The following is an 11657-nucleotide window of genomic DNA, read 5'->3' as shown; positions in this document are numbered from 1 at the left end:
TACTGAAAAATGTTTCACTTGCCCTTTTCTTCTCTTAAATTCAATATATAAAAAAATAACAGCCTTGTACAAGATCGAACCATCTCCCTTCTCCTTTGCTTGGCGCATGATCTGTAAGGAGAAAGATGGCTGAACTTCCTTGAGATGCTACTGAATGCTGGCACACCATCTAATCTTACATTATATCCAAACGACATTGTTCATTTACCAAATTTAAGAGTCCATCTCTTCTGAACCCTAATCCAGCATCCAATCAAAATGAAGGTTATTATATTAGATTATTGCCTGGTTTCACAGACATGAATTAGATTAAGTCAAGATTAGGCTTTAGTACAAGTATCTTATAAACGCCTTAGAAAAAAGCATTACTGGTGTGCATCTTGACACAAACATCCCAGTAAACAATTACCGTCTTTCAACGTTGAAATATGGTTGAAAATATGTCGGTCCGCCTTGGACTGGTTTACGACGTGATTTCAACTAAGTAGTTTTGGCCGGACTGTTTGACTACGTGTTTTCAACTGATCATCTAAAATGTTTTCAACTGATAATCTAAGACAGCTAGGATAAGTCTGTTATACATGCTAAAACAACAGAGAAAACAAACTACCAAACCATGTTCATTATCATCTCAAATAAATTTAAAGAGTTTTACATATTCCGTCAAAGTTATAAAAAAAATTTAAACGTTGAAAAGTCGGACAAATTTGACGTCTTTTCAATTTTCATTTTCAACCTTCAGTGGACCGTAATTAGACCGTAAAAATTACGTCTATTCAACGTCTAATAGACGACTTTTTGCTTGCTGGGATATTTAAACTTATTTTAAGAAATGGCAGTGCAAGTTGCTTTCAGTTAAAACAGCTCAAACATGCATTTTAGTCTGGGACTAATCTTAAGACTTGTCTGTGAAACTGGGGGAATATTATATTAGGCCTTATACTCTCTTAAATTCTCTTAACATTTGAGCATGCGTGTCACAACAGATTAGGCTGATTCACAGACAAAATCATCGTCTACAAAATGACGCAAAATGTTATTCTTCTTTGCTGCATTCATGCTATTACTGATCCCAGAATAGACGGCTATTCTGCATCTGTGTGCACCCTGTTCCCATTAGAGAATAATACAACTGGAACGGGTAATGAAGGATTTGATAAACTCAATCAGTTACATTGTTCGGTACAGAAAACCTAGAGCTGTATGGCTGAGCTTACCAATCAGCTCAAATATTACTTCAATTAAGACAGCTTTCAGATAAAGTAGTAAGTATGCCTATTTTTATCATCAAAAAAATAAAGGCAATGTGTGGCCAAGTTGGAAACATTTATAGCAAGTTGAGAACTGCGCTATAAATTAATCAATGTCGCCACCTGCTGGTCGTCTTATGAACAGCTTCTTATAGTAGACCTGACTGTAATTAGTTATCTTCTGCTTAAAATAATGAATCTATATTTAGTGAATAATAACTTTATGACGCATTAGCTTTGGGGTAAATTAAAAGAGTGTGTGCTTTCACTGTATCTGAAAGAAAACCTATTATTTATAAACGCACCACCTCCAACTCAAATGGCAGCACAGTTCAGAAAAAATATATATATTAAGTTAATCTTACACGGAGCATATTATGGATTTGGATTCAATGCAAATAATAATAATAATAGATGGTTTGTTATCTAACTTATTCTAACTCAAAGGTATCGACCAATCACAATATGCTGTCGAAATCACGTGTTGCCGGTTCACACTGACGCAGAACCTCCGCGACCGATAGTTCCTCCATGTGAATGTCGTCGCCAGTCGTATAAAAGCTAATTTGACAAGGTAAGAAAGCAGTATTTCATGTATCGCCTCAACCGTATGATAAAACATGTTTATTGAACTGTATCAATGTTTACGGAGTTGCTGAAATTTTGTTGATAGTGTTGACAGTTTCATAAGCTTATTCCTGCGCCTGCCCAAATCGGCAAGGTCAGAAATAGACTTCTGCCCATGACAGATAGCAGCTAGCTAATTCAGACATCTGACAGATCTTTACATGCTGTTTACATGCAGTATAATTGGAAAGTGTCGAAACTCAAGACTATTTTGTTGAAAGCAAGAGTAACGTTACTAGTAAAATATAATAATTAGTTAAATAAATCATTTAAATGTTCACATCAACGAAACATCTCATATATATATATATATATATATATCTCATCAACATCTGACTGGTGTTATTTTATGTTACATAATTTGGCTCACAGCTATTACTTTTCTTCTATGTGCTGTCTGGTTGATTCTTAGGTGCTCAGGTGAGATGTGGGTGCAAATGCTTTGATTGGTTGTTGAATAGAGGAAGTCCCCTTTCCAAAATGACCACCAGGCTGCTGTGCAGATGGGTGCGATGGTTTCCTCGCTGCTCTCAGGTTGGCGTGGCCTCAGCCCGACTACAGACTTCCACAGTTCACCATACAGAGCCGCTGTGCCCGATGTCCGTGTCTTGGATCCGACCCTCTGCTAGGCACTTCTGTCAGGGCAATGAACTGGCCACGATGGAGGACACGCCATTCCCATATGAATGTACAGAACTACTCAAACTTGTTGAAAAGGCATCCACTCCACAGGAAGTGCTTCAGTTGTGGGCAGAGCAAGGCAGATCTGCCAGCGATGCTGCCAGGTGTCTGATCCAGCTGAACCTGCAGATCGTGGAGAAGGGTGGCGTAGGAATTCTGCAGGACCCGCGCTTCGAGCACATGCTGGAGACTTTAAATGCTGAGGTAACCATGACAACCACTCTGAGTAGCAGCTTAAATTGAAAATGATTGTGTATTGGGCCGGTGGAAGATTATCTGGTTGTTCTCACACAGGTGTCCTCAGTGTGGAATGGGTCTCTGGTGGCTCTTCTGCGTACGCTCACTATGCTGGGTGTCCCTTCTGATGCCCCTGTACTCCAGTCCATCCAGAATGAAGTGCTTTGGAGGATCCGACGCCTTTCCTACCGTCAACTGGCCTACCTGGTGGACTGGGTAGCCTTTCAGCGCAAAAGAGGGTGAGATTCACATGCTTGACAAAGCATTATTCACAGTTAGACATAGCACAATTGACCATTTAAAAATAGACCTATAAGGGATGACTAGTCAGTTGTTGAATGAACTAGTTGATTAGTGATGTAGTCTGTTTGTTTATATATTCAGATTATTGTTTTAGTTATAAGATTTTAATATACATGCAAACAGACAAATTAAAAACAATTAAACATTTTTGTGTTGTGACCAGAGGTCGCATTAGACTTTCTCATTGTCCGTCATTTTGATGGACAGGGTCATAAAAATTCTGTCATAATCTATTATTACCTGATTATTAAATATCATTTTAATTTTCAAGACTTGACGGCTTTTCATTCACATCTTCATTTTTTTATCATGCATATGAGGTAGATTATGCAGTTTTTTGTTTATGAAGAGAACAGTCAATGAGGGAAAATATTTGGTTAAGTTGTGACCGCCCATATTCAATGGTCTGGTGCATATAAATCAACCTAATTATACAGGGCTTGCTAAAGATTGACTTATATCCCAACAACTAGCTAAAGTAATATATCCTCATATCTCTAACATATTTTATATATTTGTGTATTTGAGATAACTTAAATAACTCTGTTATATAATTATTAAAGTCCCCCTGTAGTCAATAATTGTATCTCTTAAAGGATTAGTTCACTTTTAAAGTGAAAATTCTGTCATCATATACTCACCCTTAAGTTGTTTCAAACCTGTATGAATTTCTTTCCTCTGCTGAACACAAAGGAAGATATTTAGAAGAATGTCAGTAACCAAACAGTTTTTGGTTCCCATTGACTTCCATAGTAGGAAAAAAATAATATACTATGGAACTCAATGGGAAACAAAAACTGTCTGGTGACTGACATTCTTCTAAATATCTTCCTATAAATAAATTCATACAGGTTTGAAACAACTTAAGGGTGAGTATATGATGACAGAATTTTCATTTTAAAAGTGAACTAATCCTTTAAAAGTGATCACCAAAATGGCATATCATTTTTTTTTTTAAATCCTGTGGGGAAAAAAAGCCTTAAAATAGCTTGAGTGTAACCCTTGCTTCATTTAGTAAATGCGGAGCCAGGAATATGCTAATTAGCCCCGCCTCCACTCACTCACACCAGCTCAGAGATCCACTCGGTCAACTTTACTGTAGTAAACGCTGTACAATGGCAAGTGGAAATACTGGTTTAATTCAGCCATATATGTTTGAACCAGAAACTGATTCAGAAAAAGAAGTGGAAGAGTGAATTATTAAGGGTCGTCTTCAAGCCGATGTATCAGAATGGTATTAGACTTTTATGATTTTGTGTTTTATGTATCAGAATGGAAATGCGTTTTATGTATCAGAATGGAAATGCGTTTTATGTATCAGAATGGTAATGCGTTTTATGTATCGCTCTCTACAAAGTTGGACACTTTATGGTAAGATTTAGCCTGGGAAAACCCAGACCACTCTCAGTTGTAACTGAGTAAGGGTCTGGCAAAGCTCCATAGACAATTCATTTCCACAGGGGCGTCACCAACGGACGTCGGATAGATCTAAAACCAATCAGAGCGATGAATGACATGACGTATGCAGAGCGACGGAGAAACATCTCGAGACTCTCAGCAATTCTCTGTTTGTGTTAAAGAAAATGACAATTTTAAATCGCTTGAAACAGACGCGATAGCTGATTCGAACGAGTGATGTTGTGATGTTCCACGGCAGCATCCATCTTTGTAATGTACAAAATCTGCGTCACCGTCTCTGCTCTGTCGTCATCGTGTAAAGCCCGCCCCAACGTTTCTGATTGGTGCCGCGATTTCGACGGATTGGAAATGGGTTTCAATGGGCTCTTTGCCAGACCCACTTGCAGAGCAAATCTAAATTTGCCGTAAGTGGTCTGGGTTTGTCTCAAAGCATATTAAAAACACCACAGAAACATATAAACAACTATAAAAACTTGATTTTCTATTATATTAAAGGTGCTCTAAGAGATGTCACGCGTTTTTTAGGCCAAACATTTTTTTGTCACATACAGCAAATATCTCCTCACTATCCGCTAGCTGTCTGTCTCCCGAACACACTCTAAAAAAACGCGGTCTCTGTAGACACCCCAGGCTCCACAAACAGCAACAAAAACAAACTGGGCTACCCGCACCACGAAACATAACAAACAGTGTTCCAGCCAATAACCGACAAGAAGGATTTGGGGGTGGGGTTTGGGGGGGTTAGTGCACGGATGAGGAGGAGGGAGGGTCTAGCTAGCCTCCGTTTTGTTTGACAATAGTTCGAACGTCAACAAGAAGTGACGTCACCCAGGATCGCTTAGAGAACCTTTAAGGTTATATTAAGATTCAGTAGTTTTTTTGTTTTGTTTTTAAAAAAGGCTGTTATTTAGGAGGACAGCTCATGGTTTCTGCCCTAAATTAATACACTGTTAAATGAATACATTGTTAGCTAACTGCGTGATATATATGTACATTTCTAAAATACATAGCTTGGACAATGTCACCTCTGATAACAGATCACTCTAAATTGTAATGTAGACACATGCATTTTCTGTAAAGCTGCTTAAATTATATGTAATTATAATTTAAACTGATCAAATTAAATTATAACTGATCAAAAGTAATAGTAAAGGCCTTTATAATTCTTCAAAAGATTTCTATTTCAAATTAAAGCTGTTTTGTTTTTTGTTTTTTTTTACTTTCAGTTTATCAAAGAATCCTGAAAAAAATAGCTCAAACTGTCTTGGTTTCCAAAAAATATTAAGAAGCACAACTGTTTCCAACAGTGAAAATAATAAGAACTGTTTCTTGAGCACCAAATCTGCATATTAGAATAATTTCTGAATGATTATGTGACACTGAAGACTGGAGTAATGATGCTGAAAATTCAGCTTTGCATCACAGGAATAAAATAAATTTTAAAATAGAAAAGTTATTTTGAATTGTAATCATTTACATAATATTACTGTTTTTACTCAATTTTTTCATTAAATAAAAGCAGCATTGGTGAGCATAAAAGACACATTTCAAAACATTTTTAAAAATCCTATCGACCCCAAACTTTTGAACAATATTGTTGTTCAAATTCAGAATTTGTATGTGCCTGCATTGAATGAACTGATTTATATACGTCAATAATCCTGCATCAACAAAAAATCACCACTTTTTTTAAACAAGTTTCTTAAGTTCTTGATGCTGTAGTTGGTAGCTGATTTGTTCTTGTAATGTTGTTGCTTGTGTTGTGATAGGTATGAAAACAAAGCGCTCATCACAACCTTGCTGAAACAACTGGAGCTGCGCTGGACAGAGCTAAGTGACAGTCGTACCATCACCATTCTCATGGGCCGTGCTTTGATTTTCTCCCCCTCTCTAATGGACAAACTGGAGGACAAAGTGAGTGCACACTCTTTAAAACACCTTTAGCCACCTAGCCAACAATATTTGAACACTTTGCATTATATTGTATAAGGCTTATGTAACCAACGCTGAACTGTATCTTGTGCTTTCCAGGCCCTGGAGTTGGCAGAGAGCTTTAGCGCAGATGATATCCGGAAGGTGGCATTAGCACTGGCCTCTCAAAACAGGAGGGCCGTTTCTTTGTTACGGGCTCTCTCATACCACCTGATCCAAAAATCCTCCTTTGAACTGAAAACGCCGTTGCTGCTTGACATCGCGTACACTTATGGTCAGTGAGAAATTTTGATAGCTTGGGTTTTTGCCTAGACTTCCATAAATAACTGTAAACATCTAATTATCCTCTCATCTTCCTTTGAATAAAAGGTAAGCTGAATTTTCACCAGGTAAAGGTTCTTCAGAGAATAGCGACAGAGCTATTGCCTAGGTTATCAGAGCTGAGTTCCCTAGATGTCACCCGCTGTGCCAAGTCTCTAGCCTTCCTCAAGTGGCTCCACCTGCCTCTGTTTGAAGGCTTTGCTCAGGTTAGAGTCTTTTACTTGCTGATTCCGCAGCACAAAGTAAATTATACTTTCCTTGAAAGCAACCTTTTCTTTTGTTTGATTGTAATAGTCTCTCCATCGCCAGTCTCCATCGACATACACATACTTTCCGTTGTTTTTCAGCACTATGTGAGTTATAGTGAAAGCTACAGCACTCTGCAGGTCTGTAATCTTCTCATGTCTTTCGCCAAACTCAACTTCCAATTTGGCAAAGGAGAGGAGTTTTACCATAAGGTAACCAATCAGAGTGGTAGGGCTAATATATTGTTATTATCTGTGATTAACTGCAATGCACTGTATATGTATGGATGTATTTAATAGGTTTTATTGTATGGCTACAGGTACACAAAGCTCTGGAAGGTTCCTTTCAAAGTTTAGAGCCTTTCCTGAAAACAGATGTGGTCTGGTCGTTGTGTGTGCTGAACCAGGCCAATCCTGATTACATCTCCTCTGTTACAAACCATGCCTTTCAGAAGAAACTTTCAGGTGCGAAGGAATGAATGTGCTAAAAATATTCAGAAAAGACTATGCTCTCATTTTGGGACAACTGCTGAATTTACATTTCTTGTGTATCAATGTTATTAATATAATATGCTGTTCTCATTCGAAACACACGGTGGCAGTATAGTAGCATTGTCCAATGTCTGTCTTTACGTTCATGACCGATTGTTGGCAGATCTAACTACACTACCTTTCAGAAGTCTGGAGTCAGTAAGGTGTTTTTATTTTTGTTTGTTTTTTTAAGAAATTAATTGCTACTATTATTCAGCAAGGATGCATTAAATTGATCAAAGGTGACCAAAAAGACTCGCATCATAACAAAAGACTTCTGTTTCAAATAAATGCTTTCTATTCATCAAAGAATCTGTGAAAAACAATCACGTTTTCCACAAAAATATTAAATGGTTATTAAGCAGTAAGTCTTCAACATTGATAATAAGAAGAAAGGTTTCTTGAGCACAAATACATCAAACAGTTATTTTAATTTGTAATATTCCACAATATTACTGTTTATACCGGTACTATATTTTTGATCAAGTATACACAGGTGAGTGTGAGCATACCACAACTTGGTGAGCATAAATTTTGAGGAATAGTTCACTTATAAATGAAAATACTGTCATTATTTCACCCTCGTGTCTATTTAAATGTATGCAGTTCATTTTTCCATGGAACACAAAAGAACAAATTGCAGAATCGTCACACACTTCTTTTTCATAGGCTGTCAAGCTGTGCACTATATTTCAAGTCAGTCTGCAGTCATACCATGTTTTTGTGTAATAGTGATGTTTTCCTGACTCATCCAACAGGTGGCTTTGTGGATCGGACTGAGAACTATCGGCTGAAATTGCTGCATATCTCTGCCTTTGCTCAGCTGGAGCCTCTAGGAATCACTTTGAAATCCCCTTCTGTCCTGCTGCCAGCTGCCCTGGGGAAAGTGGAGACCATCACCCCTATGCAGAGCAGCCTACACACAACCCTCCAGAGTCTGACCAACAGCCAGACACAGGCCCTCCGCACTGCTGTCAAAACTGTATACGGCTGGACAATAGGTGAGTAGCAACTACAAGGTAATAAACTTCATAGGTTGGATTTCCATTCATGGGTCTAACAGAACCTCCTGATAACTTGTATATCTGTTGTACTATGTTCACCACAGATGGAGAGCTTGTGGTAGATTCAGAAAATAAACCTATTAATTTGGAGAACTTGAAAGCCCCTCATTTACCTGGAGGCGGTGGACCTGATGCCTTACCTGCAGGGGCACGACGGTGAGTATCAATGTGAAAGCTTTGTTCTAAGAGCACATGCAGAGATGATTTCTGATTGTGTCAATGTGTTTGTTTCTATTTGCAGAATAGCATTTGTGTCTTGGGACTTTTCTAACTTCTGCCTCAAGAGCAAGGATCTTCTGGGCCGCTTTGCCATGCAGAAACGCCACCTACAGCTGGCTGGGTTTTTAGTGGTGGAGGTGAGACAGTGGAATACAAGCATAGGAGATGAAAACATATCTCAGTTCATTTGAACTATTAAGGCATGTTCACACCAAGAACGCTAACTATATTAACATCCACATTTAACAGATAACATTTTATTCATAATAAGTGCACGTTGCAATTATGTTGAAGAGTTCGTTGAGGAGTTTTTCTCTCTTTTCCACCTCGCTTTTAAATTGTTTATGAATGCCCGTGCAGCCGTGCGCATGTTACTTTGGCTTGTAAAGCTTTCGATTTAAAGGCAATTCGGGGGCGGCAATTGCTTGAATACTGGGTTCATTATTATTCTTTATGATTATGTTTGCAGGTCCACTATTAGCATTGGGTTTATTAAAAAATATTGGCAAATAGGCGCTTTAACATTTCGCTTTGAAACCAAATCTTCCGCCATCGTCACGCCTAACCCTAACCACGTTTTATCAGTCACGTGATAAAATAAATCTGACTGCTGATGGTCTTCCAACACGCATTGACAGTTCATATGATACAAAAAAGTTCTCTCCTTTTTATAGTACCAGTGTTGTTAGCCTGATTAGTTCTATTCCCATTGTAATAGCTATTACATGGCAGGCAGTCCCCCTTGACTTTGGGTTATAAATAGCGGCAGTAAAGACAGAACTGCGGAAAAGGACTCAGGCTCTGTCTGCAGCATGTAGGCCAATCCTGTTAGCCCTCTGCCTCCTGGGGTACAGTTTAATAGAGTTGGCTGGACTTGTCTTGACTTCCAACTGAGCACAAGGCTGACATAATGCTCCTGCCATTTGATGCGCTAGCTGATACAAGCCATTTTAAAAGGCAGGAGTTCGTAACATTTCTCCATTTTCTGAGATTGATTTTGTGGTCACATGCATTAGCAAAATTCACCCGTTGTCTAATTTCAACTGTGTAAACTGCTTTATACATCACCACACAAAACCATCACTTTCAAACCAAGGAGAATTCTGTTGGTCAATGCAGCTTGAACCTGTTGTGAAATCTGTGAAATTCTACACTGCATGGATTCCTATTAAAAATACTCTTATTTCGCCTGTGTAAATTTGCTAAACAATAACAAACGTGACTGCAATTTTACTCTTGAGCATATTGATTCGTCACAAACCCACTCCTTTTGTGTCCCCCTACAGGTGCCGTACTTTGAATGGCTGGAGCTGAAATCTGATTGGAAGAAAGGGGCTTACTTGAAAGACAAATTAGGGAAGGCAGTGGCTGAGGACATGGCTAAGTGAGCCATCAAGCCTGTCGATAACTTTAAATGCTTTGGACACTTGCAGCTTATAGACATCAACAGGGCCAGACAATAACAGGTGAAGTAAGGATACAGATATTGAGTATTAGATATACACACAGAGAGAGACTGTTACAGCATCCTCAAGTTCCTTGATCCACCCGAACATCAGAGTGGAAATCAAATGTGACTGGGAGCTGTGATCCATCTCTGCAGGAACAAAAAGCGGAGCCTCCAGAAAGCAGCAAATGCTCGGAAACAACAGAGTTGTGTATCCACTGCCTTCCCAAAAAGGAAACTGAGCCAAAGAGCTAGACATATGTTATGAAATGAAAGTGTGTGACTTAACTGAATGGGCATAAGCAATGTTCACCACAGGGGGAAACAACTTCATATCAACTACACTAAATTATCAGAGTGTTGTGTTAATCCTCCACATCCTGAACACAACTGGACGTTCACACTCTCTACTTCCACTTTTAATAAATACATACACTTTCTGTTTTTGATGTGGTTGCCTAGACAACATATGGGGCTTTCCTTGTTTCCAAGGAGACAGTTGTTAGGATGGAAATATTTATGGAGAAAGGGATTGAGAGTTCAGTACTTAAAGATACTTTCATTACATTTAGAAAGCACCACTCTATTATTGCTTATTACTGAAAAAGTTAAATGATACCAACTCTACTTGCCTCACCTGATATCTGTACATTTGCAAATGTGCTTGTGATTTTATTAAATATATGAAACATGGTTGTATGTAAGAATAAATATTGGATGACAGTTTTTGCCTTTTATTTATTTTGGAAAGGACATCATTGCCTTGTTATTTGCTGTCAAGCCTGGAGTTACATGTCACTCTGGTCAGTCTTAGTGGACCTTTCTCTTGAAATCTTGAAAAGATTTTGTACAGAGAATGGATTTTCCACTTAGACTTTCACCTCAAGCACTTTGGTGTTTGCAATGTGTGCGGACATCAATAAAACTAATATCGTATTTTCATCAAAGAGCATGATGACTCATTGCTGTATTTTGCCCAATGGGGTTTGATAATGTTGGCTGTCTGTCTGTAGTCATGATGTGATGTTTTGTGTAATGAAAATAACATTCTAATGAAAGGTGAATCTGGGCTTAATTTATTTCGATGATTTGTACACAGATTGGTTGCATCAACAGACTTGCTGTGGTGCTGAGCAAATGTCCTGATAAGGATCAGAATCTAATAAACGTGTTTCTAACAATGAACTGACTATCACTTAACAATAAATATTGAAATTTGTCTAATGTTTGCTCAGATATGCTGTGTTTACCTTTACATTTGGGGTGTTATTTTCAGGTACTGGACATGGTGGGGATGTTCTTGAACAAACAGGGAAGCAGTGCTCTGGTTCTTGGGATGGTGGAACCTGCTTAGTGTGATCGAGAACGGGATGAGCTCTAA

General features: G+C 38.4%; 1 protein-coding gene across 1 annotated transcript; it reads left to right on the top strand.

The window, feature by feature from the left end:
• The first annotated feature begins 1687 nt into the window (after positions 1-1687).
• tbrg4 (transforming growth factor beta regulator 4) lies at positions 1688-10999 on the top strand. Its single transcript, XM_079625744.1, has 12 exons — positions 1688-1824; positions 2290-2762; positions 2853-3034; positions 6287-6431; positions 6549-6723; positions 6819-6976; positions 7118-7228; positions 7336-7480; positions 8305-8547; positions 8655-8766; positions 8852-8966; positions 10116-10999. Exons 2-12 carry the CDS (start codon positions 2358-2360, stop codon positions 10215-10217), a joined length of 1893 nt encoding a protein of 630 aa, XP_079481870.1. The 5' UTR covers positions 1688-1824; positions 2290-2357; the 3' UTR covers positions 10218-10999.
• The last annotated feature ends 658 nt before the right edge of the window (positions 11000-11657 follow it).

Source organism: Phoxinus phoxinus (genome assembly GCF_949152265.1).
Source record: "Phoxinus phoxinus genome assembly, chromosome: 10".
Classification (NCBI taxonomy): Eukaryota; Metazoa; Chordata; class Actinopteri; order Cypriniformes; family Leuciscidae; genus Phoxinus; species Phoxinus phoxinus.
The sequence above is the reverse complement of the archived record's forward strand: the minus strand, read 5'-3'. Positions and strand labels throughout refer to the sequence as shown.

What these genes read in the sequence shown, in the direction of transcription:
- tbrg4 (XM_079625744.1), top strand. Translation starts at nt 2,358, where the DNA reads ATGACCACCAGGCTGCTGTGCAGATGGGTGCGATGGTTTCCTCGCTGC. An exon ending in TGGAGACTTTAAATGCTGAG is followed by an intron (nt 2,763 to 2,852) that starts GTAACCATGACA and finishes GTTCTCACACAG; the next exon opens with GTGTCCTCAGTGTGGAATGG. An exon ending in GCCTTTCAGCGCAAAAGAGG is followed by an intron (nt 3,035 to 6,286) that starts GTGAGATTCACA and finishes GTGTTGTGATAG; the next exon opens with GTATGAAAACAAAGCGCTCA.